Raw genomic sequence first — 22,852 nt, forward strand, 5'->3', positions numbered from 1 at the left:
ATTATTTTTATAATAATATTAAATAGAATAACTAAATTTCAAGTTAGACAATCATGTTCATATAAATGGAATGCTTCCAAATATGCTAAAAATATTCTCACAAAATCAAATGCCTTAATTCTACGTCAAAATGAAAAAAATTATAAAATATATATTAATTAAATGAAATATAATGACAAATAAATGGTTTGTTGGCCTCGAAGTTTGGGGGTACAAGACAGAAAAAAAATTGTATTCTTATTTTAATTTAATTTATAATATTTTCTTTTATATTAAATATTATAATAATCTGGTTTTGTGATGCCTAATAAAAAAATAGATTGAGTCATCTTAAGAAAATTATGATTTAAATGAGATGATGTATTAACTTCTAATCAATAATATAAATAAAAAATTGAAGAGATGACAACAATTTTATTGGGTTACTAATTCTTTTGTATTATATGTTTGAAAAGTAATTAATTATTAACTTTGCAAAACAGATCATATAATAAGTCTTATTATAGCTGGCAAGAGTTGGTCAAAACAAACCTTCTGCCATAAAGGAAATGACAAAATACATTAAACTTTTAGGTCATTATACTAAAATAAGGTTTAAATCAACTTGAAATTGTATATTATTGACCATAATATTGTGACTATGTTGAAGTTGAATATCATTTATTGAACATCACGACTATGTTAATTTAAGTTTATAAATGTAATTCCTATGAAATATTATCTTCGGAACTAAATGATATTTATAAAGTCCAAACGGAATATATCATAATACTAGTCCAAAGTGAGAATTATGATTTCTTAGGATGTTGTATGAACTTCTGATTTGAACTTAGGTGTCACCGGGCTATTCATTTATTTTAAATAATAAGATGTTTAAAATCTATTTTATTTTTAAGTAGAAATTTGTAATTAAGTGGTTTGATAAAAAAAAAGTTAAAGTTTTTATTTGATTATAGGTTCAAATCTCAACAAAAACCATATTTTTATAAACTTTTAAAATTAAACCTAAGATAAAAAAAAATATCGACATTTTTTTCTACCAAGGGCTGGGACAACCAAAAACTCGGGTCAGCCCTGAGTGTCACCTTAATTAATCAACTACATTGTGTTTAATTGTTAAATAAAAAAAAATTATTGTCAAAAATAAAATCCAACAAAAAAAAAGTTGAATCTAAATTTTGTTATGTAGCTCTACAAAATTTTCAAATTTTTAAGTATTTTTTATTTAATTTAATAATATTTTTCATACATAATACAAACAAAATTACACATTTTATTTTGACAATTTATAAAAGTGATTGATCATGGTGATAAAAAGAAAATATTAATTTTAAAAGTGATTGTGACCGTGATCATTACAAAGTGATTGTAGTGTTTTTTTAATAATTTTTAACCTATAATATTATATATTTCAATTTATTTATGTTTTAAACACAACAATTTTTTTTATATATAATATAGTGTTAAGGTATTTCACAAAGAAAATGGATTTAAATCAAATAAAAGTAATGAACTGTCAGGCTAACTTTTTATATGTTTTATATTAAGTTACAATTTGATATGAAATAACATAATTTAATTATTATAAAATTAATTTATGTTCTTAAATAAACTCTTAATTAACCAAATAAATCTTACTTAATCTACACACGTGTGACGTGACTTCCTCTTCTCTTCCATGGATTTCCAATTAGGCGCAGAAAAAAACTAACGAATTACTATTATTATATTATTACGTGGATATTAGTATTATTATTAATAATAATAATAATAATAATAAATTAGTAACAGAATTATTTAGTGGCGGTGGATTAGTTGAACAAAGAGGGAATTTATTATATTTTCTAGAAAAAGTATTATTTTTTTAAATTTATTTCTTGTCGTAATCCACTGCCAAGGTCAGGTCCTATATATTTGTCTTAAAATAAAAAACTAAAAAATTAAAGTAATTAAAGAAAGGATAAAAGAACAATTCAAATGAAAATTGTCAGCTGTACGTGTAAGAATTATTATTATTATTTTGAGAAAAAGGTTAATTATTTAGAAATTTTATTTTAAGAAAATATTTAATTTGATTTTTTAACTAAAAATATAGTATTATCACCGTTTCACTTCAATTCAATTTAAGATATTTTTATTTAGAATTAAATCAACTACCTTTAGCCAACATTCAAATTACAAATGAAAATTTCTAACAATAAATTAAAAAAAAAGTGTTAGTGAAATATAGTGGTGTTCAATATTTGGTCTAAACCGAATTCGAATTTCATTTTTAATTTTTTAATCGAATTTTAAATCCATTCAAATTTAAAATACGGTTTTTGGTTTGATTTTTGAATTAGGGTTTCAACAGAGCCGGCCCCGAGGTTTGGGCTGCCCCAGTAGAAAAAAAGTCGATATATTTTTTTGTTAACCTAGGTCAAGTTTAAAAAAATGATAAAAAAAAATGTTCTTTGTGAGGTTTAAACCCATAACCATATAAAATTTAAATTTGTATGTTGAACCACTAAGCTACATCATTTTATTTTTAAAATTACAATAGATTTTTTTAAATACCTTAATATTTTTAACAAGTGGGCTGCCCTAGGGAGTGGGTTGCCCTAGCCCGAGGGTTTTCCGGGCTTACCCCAGGGCCGACCCTGGGTTTCAACTCGAAACAAAACCGAACACCGAATTCATTTTTTATTATTTATTTTAATTATTTATTTTATCTATTTAAATTATGTATTTTATTATATATTAAATTAGGTAAGTCGTTAGTACTTCCAAATCTATAAGACTATAATCCCTAATTTTTGTTGATAGTGATGATAAAAAAATGTGCAAGTGCAATTATTATAATAAAGAGTGCAATTGTGTAGTGTGTTCAATATTGGTCTGAACCGAATATTCAACCGTCAATATTTCGTTCGGTTTTCGAATTTTGCTTAAAAACAATAAAAATTCGAAGAACCCAAATTGAGAAACTCGAATAATCTAAAACCGAAACAATTAACAACTCTAGTGAAAGATATTTACGTCCGAAAAAACTAAGAAATATGAGATTATACGCATTCATTGAAAAAAGAAAGTAAGTAATAAGAAGAGTGATGAGGAGAATTTGAGAGTGATAATGAGTAAGTAATAAGAAAGTGATGAGGAGAATTTGAGTGTGTGAGGAGGAGAGAAAAGAGAAAAAAAACTTGTTATTTTTTAAGAGATTTTGTCTGTCATTCTCTCTCTAAAATTATCTCCACCAATCATTTCTTAAATAATAAACTATAAGTTTCTTTCTAAAGTTTAGGTAAATCACTTATTTAAGTTGTTTTTAAGTCCCATTTTGTAATTACCTTAACATTTCTAAAAACAATTATAAATAATCACTTCCTAAATTTATTTGTTTTGCTAAAATATAAATAATTATAAGTTATTGGGTTTTTTTTTCTGAATACTGGTGATCATATATTAACTTTTCAAAGCCTTTTGAGATATAATATATTTTTCCTCTTTATTTAAATGTTATTTTTGTTAATAGACAATAGAAGTTATTATTTCCTTCCACTTTAAAGACTTAAATTCATGTTAATATTGGCATGGCGTATTCAGAACCCGATGTTTATGTTTTCATCGTCAACTAAAAACAAAACAAATTTTAATAAAAAATAAAAAAGACAAGTTCTATTAAACTACAATATGACATGGCATTGACGTGTCATCCAAATGGCGCCATGTCATCTAGAGATTTTGCCTCACCTACAACTTGGCGTGAACATAGATCATGAACCTCCTAGATTGTTGGCTCGGGCGATTCCGAAGGGATGTACTCGCCTTCTTCCTTTGTCTCTCTATTGTCGAAACAAAAGAACGTTAAGTAATCCTTCGGGCTAGCGTCAATCTCTTTGGCTTGAATCGCCTGAGCTATGTCAGCGTACATCATCTGCATATATAGTCCTCCTTTGCCAATCTAGTATAGTTTGAACACTCCAACCCTCAGGAATCCCGTCTGGTCACATTGGCACCACTATTTTACTGATGATCTTCAACTATAGTTCTTTCGGTATGAAATGCAAAACACCCATGTATGCCCTGGTATTTCCCACTCAACACGTCTCTGCCCCAGTTTCGTTCAAAATTGACATCAAAATATTAAATCTTGACATGGATTTTGGAATGTCTTGTAATGGTTTCGTTTCGTTGTCTAAGATTTGAAGCCATGCGTCTTTTCCATGAATGATTTGTATTACAGACTTTACAGGTAAGTATGCTCTTCCAATGAGGATTGCTTTGACAGGGTTGCCTTCTTTGATGGAGAAAACAACATTGGACGCCATATGAACGCAGTAGATGTGGAATGATTCGTACCATCTCGGGTTTGAGTGTTGATGTTTCAAAAGTCTGGTTCGTCTAACTCGTGCTCATTCTAGATCTATTGCTGCGTACGTAGCTTCCTCAATGTTTTCCACAATCTATATATATAGAAAAAAAAAATGTTGACACAATGTGATTTCTCAAGTAACAAAAAGTGATTTTTAAAGAAAAAAAAGTCACTAGTTTGATTTTCGGTCATATATTTGTTTGTATACTAAATGCACAATCAAATTGGTGGGAGCGGTTAGTGAATTTAATGATATTATTGAGAATTTCGAACTTTTTAACATTATATTTATGTTTATTCATTGGTGAACACCTTTTCTTATGTTTTCATTGATTTTTTTTCAAATAATTAATCTCGTTATGTTTCGGTTGTATGTGATGACACATTGAGATAATCGTGTTTGTATTGATTTGGTCATTATACTTAAACAATTCGTATTTATATCATAGATTTAAAAAAAAAAATGTATGACCAAAGCTATTGACATAAATTTGAGAAAATTAACTTAGTTCTTCGGTTCAATTTTATATGAGTACATAAATTCAGATTTTGAAATAAATAAAAATAATAATAATAATAATAATAATTAGCTAGGTTTATTTTTATTATAAATATAATAATAAATGAATGTAATTATGTATAATTTGGTCTTTCATATTTCATCATTAATAAAGACATGATTTCATTTAGTATTCTACATTTATTACTCTTTGTTTTTAGTCTTATAAATAGGACATGTATGGTATGTTGTAAGGTGACTCTTTCGACAAATATTAAGAATCTCTCCCCCTTGACTATCTTTTGTTCTTTGTATTATTCGTTAATAACATGTTATCGGCACAAGTCTCTCGTTTATGAAACAAAGGTCAAGGCTCCTTCCTCGTCCGTGGTAGCCAAATTTTGCACCTCATTTGCGAAAGCCAAATCGGTCAAGATTGACAAAAGGTATTCGAAAATCTTTCAAACTAATTTATTTTATCTCAAATTTCATGCCGAATCTCTTCTAAACTCAAACTATGTGGAGAAGTTATTTATAATGGAGATATGTTAGAGAAAATATTCTCTACTTTCCATGCATCGAATGTGCTCCTATGGCAGCAGTATCGTGCAAAAAGATTTGAGAAGTATTCTGAATTGATATCATGTCTATTATTGGCCGAACAAAATAATGAGTTTTTGATTAAAAAAAAATCACGAGGCCCGTCCAACTAGATCGACTCCATTTTCTGAAGTGAATGTGACATTATATAATTATAGAGGACAACATCGTGGTCGTGGCCGCAGTCATTTTTCAGATCAGAGTATAAATAAAGTGATGGTAAAAATATGAAATGAAGCTTATCGACTTCATCAACATCGATGTCAAGGGAGCCATCTCTAAAGTAACGAATTTGGGAACAAAATCAAAATACAGAATAACGAGATATGCGTAGAAGAAGAGAAAAAAAATCATGTCTAAACAAAAGTTCAGTGCTATTTAAGACAATATTCACCTTGTATTAAGGTCTTATATTTATTTATTATTTTATGACATTATTTTTGTTTTTGTTTTTGTTTTTGTTTTTGTTTTTGTTTTTGTTTTTGTTTTTGTTTTTGTTTTTGTTTTTGTTTTTGTTTTTGTTTTGTGTAATGAATCCAACCCTGTAACCTATCGCAACTCTTATAGAAATATATTAAAAATATGGATAAACAAAATAACTTTTAAACAAAAGGGAAAGACATGAAGATGATGAAGATATTTCATGGACAAAGTATAGTTGCTTTGATTAGGCCCCCCACCGACCAAACATTTACGTAGGACACCAACTATTGATTTGATCCCATCACAATTCAAATATGGTAACACCACTATATTACTTTTAATTTCACTTAATAATTTTATTTAAATGTTTGGTTTGGTTTATTCTCAAATTCTATCCATTATTTATTTCTTACTTATTGCCATGGGTTAAGGGATAATTTATTTATCCAAGTTACAACTTCTTTCGGGATTTAACAAAAATTATTATATATTTTGTGAAACATAGTGAGATTCGGTGATAAAATATAAGTATTCTTGTTTGTTAGTTTGAATTTTACACCCGAAATATTTAAAAAAACAAATTATGGGTCAACCATGATAGTAAATTTAAGGTTGTAAAATACCTTTAACCACATAATTATTAGTATAATGACAATTCTTTCATCATTAAAAGTAAATTAGTTTTATTTAGAGTTTTTCAATAATCGATTGTTGGAATTTGCATTATGTGCCCACTTCATTCATTCATGAAAAAGTTTAACATGAAAAATAAATAGTAGTTTTATGAATTTTAATTTATTATTTAACATACTTTATCTTAATGAAAAGTGAAAAAAAAAAATCTATTATTTTAGTTCTAAAAGGACATCAAATTTCATTAGCCTAATATATTCATTTATTTCCTCAATCTAAATATCTTGTAGCTATGATTTTTTTGAAGTCTCTTTCATTTGAAAGACATCAAAAGGTTTGATTATAAAATGACAACAATCTTGAGAGTCTAATTGTGAATAAAGGATGTCTCATAGAACTTTAGTTGATGAAACTAAGGAGATCAATGTTCTTTAATTTAAAAACCAACATTTTCTACTAAAAAGAAATAAAACTAAAAGAAAAGACCAATAAAATTATCATTTTTCTTTTCGACCAAAATTCATTCAATATAGAATGTACTATGACAACCCACACCAAATTAACAAGACCTCTAACATAAATTAACTTTGGTGAGAATTGAATTTAAGATATTTGTTACTTAAATAAAAAATAATTTTAAATTAATTATTTTAGTGAGTTAGCAACAAAAAAAAATAAAAAAAAAATTATATATTACATTTAGGTGAAAATTACACCAAATAAATTTAAAAAGTTGCAGAAATTTTTTTTTTTTTTTTTATTAAACAACCAATATACTTTAACAAACAAATAATAATAATATTGATATGCTAATAATTTTCGGCACTCCCATTGTAGGCTTGTTTGAGGGGAGGGTTTTACTTGAATTTTATTTTAAAAATCCTTATTTGATAAAAATTAGGAAAAAATTGATTTTTTAAATTAAAAGACTAATTTATCTTTTGATTTTAGAGCATATGGTATAAGTGAGAGAATGATGGTTTATAGAGAAAGAATAAAATTAGAGAATAATTTTAATATTTATATAATAAAATTATTTAATTTAATGATTGATAAGATATTTAATAAGATATTTGAGTTTCGAAATAAATACTATGTTTTATAAATAAATTTTTTTTTATCAAATATATCTATTATACATCAATGAGCATGAAGAATATGTGAGACAAAAAAGAATGTGAATTTGTCAAATCTTACCTGACTAAAGTCATCAAGACATCACACTAGTTTGATCTTTAATTATTTAGGTATTTTTTTGTGTGTGTTTTTCCTAAAAATATTGTTTTTGATTAATTTTCAAAGAATTAACTTTTTATAGTTAAAAATCAAAAATATTTTTAAATTTTTAAAGATAAATTAATTTTATATAAAATGTATTTTTGGTATTTAAATAGATAAAAGTAATAATTAAATAATTGAAATAATTGATAAAAAATGATGATTGAGTTTTTGAATAAAAATCAAGAAAAAAACTCTTAAATCAAACGAGCCCTGAACAACCAATGATATTTAAAAAAAATGAAATATGAGAAAAAAACAAAGTTATTAATTAAAATTGACCAAAACCTTTAAAAAAAATATATGAAAACTTAATTTAAAAGGTTATAAAACTTTTTGAAACAAAATCTTTATTAATTTTTGAGCAAATTATTTAATATTCAAATCATTAATAAATTTAAACTCAACTTGAACATTAACTAATTTAATTTAATTTAATCAACTCATCATGATTAATCTATCGATAACACCTTCATAACACAAATAACAAACCGTGTTATTTTCACATAGTATAACACACCAACACGAGTATCACACAATAATATTTGACATGATAAGAATGCACATAATATGATAAGAACACAACACAACTTAATTAAGAAAAATAAACCAAAATTAAAATATTTTTTATTCTATCTACACTGCAAAAAATTTAAATAGTTAAAACAAATTATTATTATAATTATTTAAAAAAATAAAAAATAAAACAAGACTTAAAAGTCATTAAAATAAACTATTGTTTATTTTTTCAAAAATTAAAAATATAATTATTTTATATATATTACTTTTAACTTGTTATATTTTAATTTAATTTCACTTAATTCATTTTTTTAAATAAAATATCCTGTGATCTTTCATTAAACTTGAACTAATTCACTGATCATTTAACCCAAACTAAGTTCAGATACTATATATCATTTTTAATTAAACTTCAATGAATTCACCAATCATTTAACTAAAACTAAGTTCAATATTAAATCTAACATGTATTCAAATTATTAACAAACTTAATAAACAAATTTAAACTCAATAGTAACTTATTTAATTTTATTTCATTAATTCTAAATAAACAACAAGTTAATGACACAATTCTGAACACGATACAAATGACAAATTGTATAATTTTCACATATTTTAACACATTAATACATTTAATATACGACATTATTAGACATGACACAAATGTTACACGACATGATCACGTAAAAACACGACTATATTAGAAAAATAATAATAATAATAATAAGACACACAACCACAACCTTTATAATGGTTAAAATAAATTATTATTATTATTTTAAAATAATAAGACAAATATTTTTAAATATATATTTTTACATATTTTATTTTAATTCAAAACCTTTTTTTTTTTCAATTCAACTTTTTAACTCAAATTAAAAATTATAAACTTTTATCTTTTAATAAATTTAAATGAATTCACCAATCATTTAACTAAAATTAAGTTTAAATATTATATCATACAAATTTTAAAAATAAATTAAAACTCAATATTAACTTATTTAATTTTTTCCATTAACTCTACATGATTATCAAGTTAATGACACAGTCCACAACACGACACAAATGACAAATTGTGTCATTTTCACATAGGTAACACATTGACATTAGTATAGGTAACATATGACATTATCACACACAATATGAGTAACACGATCTTCTGAAATTAAGTTAATTATTATTCGAAGATTATAAAAGAAAAAAATAAATTCACTCCAATCAAATTCAACCAAACGAGAAAGATAATGATTTGAACTTGAATCATAACAAAAAGACCACACATGTGGGTTGGTATCAATGAATTTCTTTAACTTCAACCTATTAATTAATTAGGTGCATAATTTTCACTTTCATTTAATCGTTTTTGTTAAATAAATTTATCACATAATAAAATTAAAAAAGTTTAAAAATAATATCACATTGTAAATGACAAAATGTTTTCTAAAAAAACTCATGTGATCTACAAATATTGTGCCACAATCAACAAATTTAAAAAACAAATATTTACCTACTTTAAAATTATTTTATTACTTTAATAATTTTAAAATTGATTATGTTGACAAATATCAAAACATTATTGGCCAATTCAAAATTTTAAATATTTATAAGTTAATGTTGTAAATTTTAAAATTGTAATTAAAATTTTTAATTTTTTAAACAATATTAAGTTTAACTTTTTAATATATTGTGATTTTCTTCTCTAAGATCCCACAAAGTTGTAAGACAAATAAGGATGATCATGATAAAAATTATAAAATTTGACCGAAGTATGCAATAAATATAGATATTAACTCACTAAACCAACAACAAATATAATTTAAAAATCCCAGCTTTAGGTTTCTATTTAAGATTTTTCGTGAGCCTAATTCAACTTTTCTTATTTTGTAAAAAACATAACTATTATGTAGCATGATTTAAAATTTTATCAAAAAGCTATTAAAATAAGACATGATAATTAAAATTTTGAAAAACACATCTTTTATTGAGATTTCAGCAAAAAAAAATTATATTTTGGTTGCATGTCCCCAGGCTTGGCCTATTTAAGTTAAACAGATTATCCAAATTTTGACGTGGTTATGGAGTTCCACAAATTTGGATTCGATTTAATTTCAAATATTCCATTTTTCTCACTCATATACTTTTAATCAACTTAAATTATAATTAAATAATAATTTTTTAATAAAATTTATTAGTTTGTTAGATAAGGTAACTTTTACTCTAAAAAAATATTTCTAAATCCAATTCAAAAATTGAATTAAGAACTAATCAGATAATAGTGAGTTTACCTAAATAGTTGACAAGTTTTAACTCGTAGAATCAAAACATATTTTGTCGTAAAATTTTAATTAAAAATATATTAGTTATATAATATTATTATTTATATATAATTAAGTACGGTATAAATTCATCATTTTTAAAAATTTATATAATAAGTAAATTGAATTTGGAAAGAAAATGGTTAAAATTAAGTTTACGCTTAGCAATTATAAACTTGTAAAGTTGAATAGTTAGTTAAAAATGTAAGAATTTAATTTAAAAAAACATTAGTTATATTAATATTATTTTACTTATATATGTATATATAATTAAGGATTGTATACATTAATTATTTTTAAATTTATATATTTAAATATAAAATTAATAATAAATAAATAACACTATAAAAATTATATTAATTTATTTATTTGAATAAATAATAATTTTTTAATTTATAAATATAAATTTGTTTTTTTTAATATTAAAGGTATGAAATCATATTTCAAAATATTTATAAAATTGTAAAAGTTTTGAAGAGGTTATCAAGTTATTAATTTTTTTCTAAAATTTTAAAAATTAATTCCACATTTATAAAATCAAATTGCTCAAATTTTGAATTATGTTATTTGAGTTCAAAGTTAACATTTTTTTATTATTTTGAGTTTTTGTTTTTATTAAAATAAAATATACTAGGATATTTTCCTATATTAATATATATATATATTATCTTGTTTACAACTCTATGTGACATTGTTTTTTACAAATAATTATTTTAATACAAGATATTTTAATTATATAGTAAAAGAGAATATTCGGATTATAATCCATAGCATATTCTAATTATAAACCCTAGCATATTCTATTACACCATCATCTTCTCTATACATTCATCTTCCTTCCTTCCAATCTTCACATCAAATTCCCTTTCTCTGTTCTTCCTCAAGATTTCTAGGTCAAGATATGAAGTTCGGAAAGAGTCTAACCAGTCAAATCGAAGCCACATTACCTGAATGGAGAGACAAATTCCTCTCCTATAAAGAACTGAAGAAACGGTTAAAGATGATCGGCGGCGATGATCGAGAATCCAAACGCCCAAAGCTTTCCTTTTCCGGATCAGGAATCGATAATATAACCAAAGAAGAGAACGATTTCATCGATTTACTTGAAATCGAGATCGAGAAATTCAATTCGTTCTTCATCGGCAAAGAAGAAGATTACATCATCAAATTAAAGGTAACCAGATCTGAGAACTCTATATTTTGATCTTGTATTTGTATTTGTATTGATTGTTGTTTTTGATACTGATTCAGGATCTGCAAGACAGAGTTATGGATTCAGATAATAACAATGAAGATATAATCAGAACACGAAAAGAAATCGTCGATTTCCATGGAGAAATGGTTTTACTATCAAACTACAGTTCAATTAACTACATCGGTAAGTTAAATCTTCAAACTAAAACTAAAACCAAACCTAGATCCGCCATTTTTAAACACTGATCAATTAGGTTTTACTTTTACTGTTTACAGGATTAGTGAAGATTTTAAAGAAATATGATAAGAGTACCGGCGCTGTTCTTCGTCTTCCGTTTATACAAAAGGTATTACAACAGCCGTTTTTCATGACTGATTTACTTTACCGGTTGATTAATCAGTGCGATGCTCTTCACAACCGAGTTCTGCCGGCGACGGCGACGGCGAATGGTACATCGTCATCACAGAATGTGATTATTCCGGCGATTAATGGACCGGAGATGGAGTATGTTGAGAGTTTGTATATGAGGAGTACTAGATCGGCTTTACGAGCTATGCAAGAGATTAGAAAGGGAAGTTCTACTGTTAGTGCTTTGTCTCTTCCGCCTCTGCAACTTGTGGCGGATTGAAGAAGAAGATGACTTTACACGAGAGGATATATATATAGAGTTAAGGAAATGATATGATTATTATGAGTTTTCTTTTAAAATAGTTTTTATAACTTGTTTAGAATATTAATATATATGATAATTGTAGTTTGTATGTCCAAAAATATGTAATCATATCAATGAATTTGTCACTTCACAATCATATAGTGGCTTCACAACAATTTCATTTAGTCCATTAATGTAAATGGTTTGAGTATTGTAAGTTGTAACAATTAACAAGGGAATTTTGAAGGATTATAAATGAGTAATTTTTTCGAAGATTCATGATTGGGGATAGAAACCTTTTTCTTGTCTAACTTCATCTTTTAATATAAACCCATTGAAGCTAAACCAAAAGCCCAATAATAACCTCATGAATTAAGGTAATATCTTCTATGTATTGGGAAATTTGATGAAAGGATCATAATAATGCATTAATTTGGGAAATTGATCGGCGCCCCCATAAACTTTGTAAAAATGACCCTTCGGACGAAAATACTCATTCACGCGACGATCTGATAATGTTTGCAAAAATAACCTCGCGTGACACGATAATATTTGCAAAAATGACCCCGCGTCACGCGACGCACCCTTCACGTGACGCGATGTCATTTTTATAAAACATTATCAGGTCATCCTTTCGCGTTATGCGACGATGTATTTTCGTTATAATACAGAAGAAGTGGTCATTTTCGCAAGTTTTATTGAGCGCTGATCATTTCCTCAAATAAAAACTTTATTAGGGTCATTTCATCGAATTTCCCCATGTATTAGATTCAAATCCAATCCAAGAATGAGAATAAGGAATTAAGGATATGTGTAAATATTATAATTAATTTTATAATATTTATTTAAATTAATGGAGTTTTATAGGATAGTAATTTAAATTATAATTAAAGTTAATTATAATTATTAATATTATATCAATTAATTATTTTAATGATAATTTCACAATTACTTTTAATATATTATATTCACCAAATATTATAATTATGTGTGTAGTCTATATATGTATATTTAAAGATTTTTTTTTTAAAAACCTCATTTTCTCAACCTAATGTCATGTCTAAAGCTGTTTTTGTGTTTGAAAATTTTTTTTATATCTTTTTTTTGGACGGAAATCGACTTAGTGTTATTTTTATTAAAAACTCTCAAAAAGAGAAAAATCGGGGATAATTTTTTTGCTTTATTTACAACCTAGAATAAGAAAAAGTTTAAAAAATAAAAAACAATACAAACATACAAGTCTAATGAATTACAAGAAATGAATTAACAATTTTAACAAATCAAATTTATCTCGTTTTAAAATCACTTATCTTCGTGACTTCGGAGTATCAAATTCCCCATCTTTTGCATATGTCACAATTTCTTTCGTCTTCGGGAACCCGCCTCCATGTATCTATTAGAGATCGACAATCAATCTTCACATCCTTCCATACCTCTATCGCTGTCCTTCGAACCCTTCCGTATATCCTAGCATTTCTCTCGCTCCACGTGTGATAGATAACCGAAGCGAATCCACATATGAAAGTGCTTGCCGGAAATTTTTTGCTTTTGGCTCTAGCTAAGGCATCCTCTTTAATCCCTTGCCAATCCCGGAAGACTAATTAAACCCATGACCAAGACGAATTCATCCCATATTAGCTTAGTAAATGGACAGCTCCCGAACAAGTGATTGATAGATTCTTCATTTACCTCGCACAAAGGGCATCTAACATCCGGAATATCCATGTACCTTCGTATCCGGTCTCGTGTGTTAAGTCTCTCACGAAATGACAACCAAAGAATGAATCGCTGCCTCGGGATAGCCTCCGAGGACCATACAAGTGGAGCCCATCCAACAATCTGCCCCCTCTCCCGTATAACGCTCCATATCTTGTTGGATATTATCTTTCCATTCTCCTCAGCTTCCCACGAATGAATATCGACTCTATCTTGTAATTGAATATACTAATATGATCAAGAACTCGTTTCCCTTCCGGAACCCGCATACGAAGTGAAACCCGTTGCCCGTTGCCCATCTCTTACGTCTCTAATCGTGGAAGTCAAGAAGTCCCTCCATATACGTATATTTCAGAACTCCTCCCTATGAATAAGTGGTCGGTTACCATGGATCGTGCCAAAACAACGTACATCGGCCATCTCCCAATCGTATATCAAATAATGATGCAATACTGTTCTTTAACTTCAATACTTTCTTTAGTGATCACGTCACATCGTCTTTTATCTTACTCGTCCAAATGCTAAGTTCCCTTTTCATAAATCTCGAATGGACTCACTTGACCCAAAGCGACTCCCGTTTCCTTCAATTGCCCATAGGTGTTTGTATGTGACCGCCTTATTCCATTCAACCCATCTTTTTAACCTGACGCCCCCTTCCTCCCTTGGCTTACAAATGTCCGTCCACTTGACTTTCTTACCACCTCGACCTTGGCTTCCCCATATGAAATCACGCATGAGAGTATAAAGTTCTTTAATTACCTTCTTCGGGAGCACCATTTGTTGAGTCCAATATCCAATCACACATATTACGACACTTCTTACCAATTCAATTCGGCCCGCGTACGATAATTTCTTTATTGCCCAGCCCATGATGACGTTCTTTACCTTCTCAATAAGTGGTCGACAATGAATAATTTGAATTTGTCTTTCCGCTAGAGGGATCCCCAAGTATCTCACCGGAAAACAGCCTTCGTTTATACCCATGACTCCGTAGATCTCCGCCTTCGTATCCTCGTCGACTCCTCCATAAAATGCTAAGCTTGTATCCTCATTAATCATCAAACCTGTAACATCAGAAAAGAAATTAAGTGCATCTTTAACGGTTTTAATGGAATCGACATTGGCATACGCAAGTATAAACAAATCATCAGCGAAACACAAATGTGTAATTCCCTCCTCCTCACAAAGAACGAATGGTGGATGTATGGAACAGTTTTAAGTGTTTGGAGATTTTACCTTATGAACCTAATGCATACTTTTTAAATAACATAATGGACCAAAATTATAATAAATAAATTTATGCATTAATGATGGTTAGTACCAATTTTGAAGTAGAAGTGGTCTTGGTGTCCTTACCTCAACCTTCTCTACATTCACAAAATAGTAATGATAATATTTTATTGATGAAAAATATTAGATACAACAAAAGTCAGCCACTAGTAGATACAACAAAAATCAGCAACTACTATATACAATAAAAGTTAACCACTATATACAATTCGCTGTACCTAGGTTGAGAAAAATTACCGATATTATAGGTATATTAAAAATACCGTACCGCAATATATCGAAAATAATACAAGGTATAATATCGTTACCAAAATTATTGGTAAGGTAAAAATATGAGATTTTCAAAATTTAAGTATATATATCGGGATATACCAAAATAATATTTCTAAATTAATATATATATATATATATATAATACATACAAGGAAATAAATATAATTGATATTAATTTAATTGTACACATGTTATTTTTGAAAATTAAATAAAAATATAATTATACTGTAATATTATTCAATATATGTAATCTCTAGTCATTCTATTTTACAATATAAAACTAATTTTATTTTACTATAAAGTGTTTTTTTTCCAGAATAAACCTAATGGAAATATATTACCAAGTTCATCTCAAATACAAAACATTCTATCGCATCCACTTTAGTCTAACTTGAAGATTATATTTATTCTTATTTTTGTTAACTCTAATTTTTGTAAGTAAATTTAATTTTTAACATTTACTAGTTTATAAGAATATATTGATTTTAAAATTATATTTTATTTTATCATAAATATCTTTAATTTTTATTTTTTATAATGTTTATATAGTAATCATATTAAATTAGTTTTTTTTGTTTAAATTAATATGTTTTTTGGTATCAAATGTATAATGCCAATATCGTACAAAAATTAATGTATGTCGAAATCAAGGTAAGATAAATGTATAGATTTTTCAATTCCAAAACTTTTGATAAGGTATAAGGTATTATTAAAAAAATTAAGGTATATTATACCGACCCATCCCTAGTCGTATCATATTTGATTCTATAATAAACATCATCCCACTAACAAACACTTTGCATACACATCTCCGAAATAGGATTGTACTTGTTCCAAAGATATTTTATCTTTTTTTCGATGTGAGGAGTATATTTTTATTGAAATTGGAAGTCTTACGCATTATCATCTTGCGTAACTAACCCATGTAATTATTCTTGAATCCATATTCTACTTTCCAAAATGGATCACAAGATAGCTCTTGGAGGGCATCAATCAAGGTATCAACCTCTTCCTCGGTACATAATTGTTTGTTTTCCCCTTCCACAAGAAACAATCCATTTTGTTTATAAAAATAAAATACTATATAAAAGACAATCAAACTGCGCCATTTCACACCAAAACACCATATTAACTGATTGCATTATAGTTCAACATAATATCCATATACTCGTAAAAACAACGAAATAGGCATATAACCTTCCAAACTATATTCCTAACATCAACATGTAAAGAAATGTGAATAGGAATATAACATTCCAACACAAATCAATAGTATTGACATTGGATGTACTGGACCAAGTGTTATACATATTAGTGGCCATATTCTAGCCACTCATTATTTGGATTAATTTATATAATATGCTTTGTTTCTTCATCATCACTTTCCACATCGCTATCATCTTATTCTTCCATGTTTGACTCTTGTGGATTGAAACTCATAAATTTACAAATCAAGTTATGTAAAAGACAACACACCATTATGATGCGAATTTGGATTTGAATGGAAAAGTGAAGGGGATGTAAGGATCTTCCATCTTCCACTAGTAAAAAATTCATTTTTAAGGAGATCAAAAACCCTCGAAAAAAGACAAAATGTCTTCGATAATAGTGTTCATTGAGGGCGATAAATGCTCTCGCAGTGTCTCAGTGATATGGTTCTCGGTGAAGAAAAAACTAATCTTACCGAGAGAATTTCCCCCCTCGCATATAACTTTTTTTTACAAAGAGCAAAACAATACTCTCGGTGATATAATAAATCTTTCAAAAAAATCTGAAATTTTCTCCATCCGCCGGTTGTGACTCAATCACCATTTCTAAATTTGAATAATCCAACAAAATACACAGCAACTAAAGATTCAAACAAATTATAACAACAAATTAAAAGATTTAAACAAATTATAACAACAAATTAAAAGATTGAAGAAGAACATTTTTCAAACAAATTACAGAAACAAATTAAAATAATTAATAGAATAGAGAAAGAGTAAACATAATTGTGAAGAAATTAAACATGTATGTATAAGGAAGATTGCATACATCTAATTTGGGATCTGGATATGCTCAATCGATGTTTCGGAATCTTCTAGATGATCCTTCGCTGCTAGACGAACTAACAGCTGGAGTAAGAGAATATACTCAATTTTCTTCATACAAATCTGGATTATTTCATCTTTTCTTCATTATCTGATTTGAGATATGGAATATTTCATCATTTTCTTCCTACAGATCTGGATTATTTCATCATTTTCTTCATGGATCTGATTTGAGATCTTGATTATTTCATCTTCTTCATATAGATTTGAATTTCGATCGGTGAAGCATCCCGTACAAATCTCTATTTATAGATCTACAGGTGCAGTTCGTGATAAAAAATCAGATTTGGGTCGATGACTTCTTCATATCTGTGTATATGTTGATACAAATTAGAGATTAAATTAGATTAACAAGACAAAAGTTAACAAGGAAATAAATACATTTTTAGACCTGCAAATCTCTTCTTGATGAGAATGAAATCTTTTCTTAACGAGAATCATGAAGATGAAGAAGATATAATAAGATAGATGAAAAGATTGAAGAGTAAGAAAACTTTGGAAAAATGAAGTGAACAAGAGAGGACAAGAGAGTTGGCGGCTTGGAAGGAAGAGGGAAAGATGAGATTGGGCGGTTGGAAATGTTAGGGTTAATTTTTTTTAACCTAGAGCAACCTTCTGCTCTCGGTTATAATTATAACTTTTATCGAGAGCAACCATTTGTCCTTAGTGACATTAATATCATCAAAGTACATTTTTTCGCTCTCGACGATCGTTCTCGATAATTATGTATTTTTTACTAGTGTTCTTTTTAACAACCCAAAGCATCTTTCTATAACATTTATGACTTTGGAATGCTTCATGTTGAAGTACTCCTTCGGGGTTTCTTGTTGATATGGCCATCAAATTCTTTGTGGTGATATCGTTGTCCTCGATAAGACACGAGAAATCCTTTTGCATGCAGTATCTAGAGTCAGCCATGTAATAAAAACCTTCATAGTTGAACCATAAATATTATAGCTTAAGAGAAATGAAAATAAAATTTTCATTATTGACTAGATATGGCAATGCAAATTTACCTCCAGATTTTTAGACCATTTGGTCTAGAGATTACATCACGAAGCACGAGACCATGATGTGCTAAACCCTCTCATCCAAGTAATACATATATAAATTGCATGTTTGGAAAACACACCTAATATATTTGTTGAGATACAACATTTTCTCGTGCGATAATGAGATTTATTCTCATTAGGCGGTGTAACTTTAATTAGTATTTCGTCTAATGCTCCTAAGCAACCCTATAAATTGATGGAGTTTGTGATTAACAATAGTCGACATTGCATAAAACTAATTATTTTCTCAAATTTGTATGTACTTGAAAATATTTTTATTTCTCATTGTGATAATCCTAAGAGATAGGTTCTGACTTCTTTGGATGTAATTTCAAAATTACGTGAAGAACCGTATGAAATTACTGACTTACGGTTTTTGTACTACGAATAAAAAAGTAGAACAATTGTTCTTTGTTTTTTATGACGGGCCAAGGTATATATGGTCATCACAATAACTTCCTCTGTTGATCTGTTTTTAGTCAACAAACTTCCAATATCTCTAACCATATCACAAAATACTCTGAAGGTTTTCATATACATTCGAAGTTCACTAATACAAGTTAGGTCACACTTTTTTATCAATCTAGCCATTCATCTAGTTCGGGATAATATTTTTTCCTTTTTTGTTTTGATATTACGAATCTTTCCTCGAATGAATGACCAAAGAACTCCATAATATTGAGCAATTACAAAAACCAACATGTTGTTTGTTGTTAGTTGAAACAATAGTTTCTATAGTTTTTGTTGTCGTTTAGTGATAGGCGGACGAACCATTTTATCTATGTTTAGAAAAGTTTAATAATGAATAGACCTCAAATATTTTATTTAATCAATCAACTATTTACTTGAAAGAGGCTCTAATCCTGTCACAACAACAAAAGCCAAAAGAGAAATGGAAAAATAATGGACAATATTAACTTGGAAAAACATAAAGAAGAATAATGGAGAAGAAGCGAGTTACCTGTCTCGGAAACAAAGACGAAATCGGGAGTCGGATGGATAAGCTGAACGAAGAAGACGAAGATCTATTTTGGTGACTGACGGCCAATGAAGAAATTGGGGCATCATTCAATGTATCTTCAAGAGAGTTTCTCCAAATAGCCGAATGAAGAGAGAGGATAGTGTAGGGGAATGAGACATGCTTTTTTTTATTCCCCAAATATCCGATGATTGAGTACAAGAGAATATATAATTTATTAATTAAATATAACCCCACACCAATCACTTGTTTTCATTCCTTTACCCTTTTTATTTTTAAAAACCCCAACCAAGTAGGGTCTAATACATATTATGCAACTTTTATTTTTAATTTTTTTAATGTTTAATAAAATAATATAAAGATATATAATAGTATAATGTAAAAGTTAACAAAACTAACTTAACTTATATGTAGGTTTAGCAATTTCTGACTCAACACAAAAATACGACGTAAACCGAACACGAAAAATTTTAGGTTTGGGTCATGTATTTTTGGGTTCACGTTGAAATAAAGTCGACCCGCTTAACTTAATTAATAAACATGTCAAAATCGGGTTGACCTAAAATAACTAAAAGTAGACTCGTCAACTTGTTTATAATTTTTTTATTGTAGGGTTTTGTGTTTTTCATTTCTTGATCATTTGAAATGAAATGGATTTTTTGATTTAGCTTCATTGTTTTTTTTATTGATGTCATTTTAATCTGAAATAGAGATTTTATATTAATTATATCGGGTTGAGTTCGAGTTGAGTCATGTCAATCGGGTTCGGGTCAATTACAAATAAATAAATCATGTTCAGGTTAGATATTTTAATATGAATTACTAAACATGTTACTATCTCTCTTTTGGAAAAACGCATTTTTATAACAACTGTGGAATACTTATTATTTCTCTCTTGGTATGCTCTAATTAGATAATCAAGAGAATCAAATTAAATAACAAACATCCAAACTAAGCTCACAAAGAAACATCAATTTTAACATAGAAAAGGACTCATGGGCCTCTTAAAAACTCATTCACGAAATTAAGGTGGGTTACACCAAAATCTTCTCTAGTAGCTTATAGGTTCAATAATACAAATTCTTCACCCTTAATGGTGGATTATAAGAACAATGACAAAAAAACATCGCACCGAAATGGAATGCTCAAAAGAGTGTTTGAGAGAAGTCTAAATAAAGATTTAGAATAGTTAGATTGTAGAGAACTTTACGAGGATTCACCACCTATGATACGGGCCAAAACCGACATTGTTTGATTACTCTGTCGTCTCGTATAAATTCTGAATATCTAACTCTACTTTTGTTTATTCTCTTTATGTTTGATTTTCTATTTTCTCTCTTCTTTCATGGATTTTAACCACTCATTTTTATCATTAACTTTGATTGCTTCTTGGTAAGTTTCTGGCTCTCATCCATTCGTGAGTAATACATACTCATTAGAAGGGTATCTAATAGATCTTCTCAAAGGTGTTTCAATTGGTTCGTCTTTGTTAACATCATCACTGTAGCCTTCCTTAGTGTCTCCCCTATGATATGGACTCATGGTAGGTGGAGTTGCATCCAAACTAACAAGAATTTAGTAGAGGATCTTGATTTGTCACTATCACTTGTAACTTGGTCTTTAAGAAACACAACGTCTCTACTTCTCAAGATCTTCTTCGTCATCGAATCCCATAACATGTATCCCAAACTCTTCGTGACCACACACCGTGAAAACACACCGTTTCGCTTTATTGTCAAACTTTGATCTTTCATTTTTTGGGATATGAACGAATGCCCTGCAATCAAAGACTCTCAAATGCTTGTAAGAAACGTCTTTTCATGTCTAAATCACATTCGGAACGTCATTGTTCAATGATGCTGTAGTAGAAAGGTTTACAAGTTAATTGTGGTTCTCGCTGCCTCCCCAAAAATGACTTGGGTAACTTTGAATGAGACAACATACACCGCGCTCTTTCTTCAATCGTTTGGTTCATTCTTTCAGTCACACCGTTGTGATGTGGTGTCTTTAAAAGGTGTCTTCTCCAATCTGATGTCGTGATCTCTAGAATATTATTCAAATGGCTATCTATATTCACTGTTGTTGTCCGATTTTATGCATTGCAATTTCCTGCATATTTCTCTATCAACTCTAGCATGAGAATATTTAAAGACCTTTAGCACCTAATATTTAGTTTTCAGGACATAATACCAAACATTTCTATATTGATTATCAATAAAGGTTACAAAATAATATGCTCCACTAAGATATTTTTCTTACATAGAACATATATCAGCAAGAATCAAATCAAGAACACTTGATTTTCTATGCGAAGGGAGTGTATGGAATGTATCTCAGTGTTTTTTTTTCTAGTGAAAAAAACATCACATGTTTTCAGAGATGTACCTTGATAACCAAGAAGGAATTGTTTCCTAGAGAGAGCTTGAAGTTGCCGAGTCTCTTATGCCCCAAATCAATGTCCACATCTTTCCGGATTAAGTTTATCTCTCTCTTATATAATTTGGCTTGCATTACATACAGCGTGTTCGTCTTCGTTCCTCTAGCCATCACGAGCAAACCTTTGGTGATCTTCCACTTTCCTTCACCAAAATAATTTATGAAACCCATCATCGTCGAGTTTGCCCATAAAAATCAAGTTGAGGCAAATGTCTGGAACGTGCCTCACATATCTAAGTATCAATTTGTAATTGATTATAGTCTTTAAACAAATGTCGTCGATACCCATTATCTTCGATAAACTGTCACTACCCCTTTAGAGATTGCCAAAATCTCCTCTCGAATATGTAGTGAAAAATCTCCATAAGAAGTAACGTGAAAAAAAGCACCGAAATAAATTACCCAATCACTATCTTGACTTATGAGATTAATGCAACCATCCTCGCACACGACGGCGGTGTTGCTCTCTATATCTATATTGGTTTCTTTTTCACCATTATGCCCTTCATTTTGCTCTTATTTCCATATTCAACATTATTTCTTCA

The 22,852-nt window shown here is 28.3% G+C and overlaps 1 protein-coding gene and 1 long non-coding RNA gene across 2 annotated transcripts; one reads left to right on the top strand and one right to left on the bottom strand.

The window, feature by feature from the left end:
* The first annotated feature begins 11,441 nt into the window (after positions 1-11,441).
* LOC124942252 (SPX domain-containing protein 1-like) lies at positions 11,442-12,444 on the top strand. The gene is made up of 3 exons (XM_047482717.1): positions 11,442-11,795; positions 11,873-11,999; positions 12,092-12,444. Exons 1-3 carry the CDS (start codon positions 11,523-11,525, stop codon positions 12,442-12,444), a joined length of 753 nt encoding a protein of 250 aa, XP_047338673.1. The 5' UTR covers positions 11,442-11,522.
* Positions 11,682-12,276, bottom strand: LOC124942254. Its single transcript, XR_007099669.1, has 2 exons — positions 12,129-12,276; positions 11,682-11,875 (listed from the first exon to the last, which is right to left on the bottom strand). It is a non-coding gene; the product is annotated as an uncharacterized LOC124942254 (long non-coding RNA).
* Positions 12,445-22,852: the final 10,408 nt, after the last annotated feature.

This window comes from Impatiens glandulifera, chromosome 6 (genome assembly GCF_907164915.1).
Source record: "Impatiens glandulifera chromosome 6, dImpGla2.1, whole genome shotgun sequence".
Classification (NCBI taxonomy): domain Eukaryota; kingdom Viridiplantae; phylum Streptophyta; class Magnoliopsida; order Ericales; family Balsaminaceae; genus Impatiens; species Impatiens glandulifera.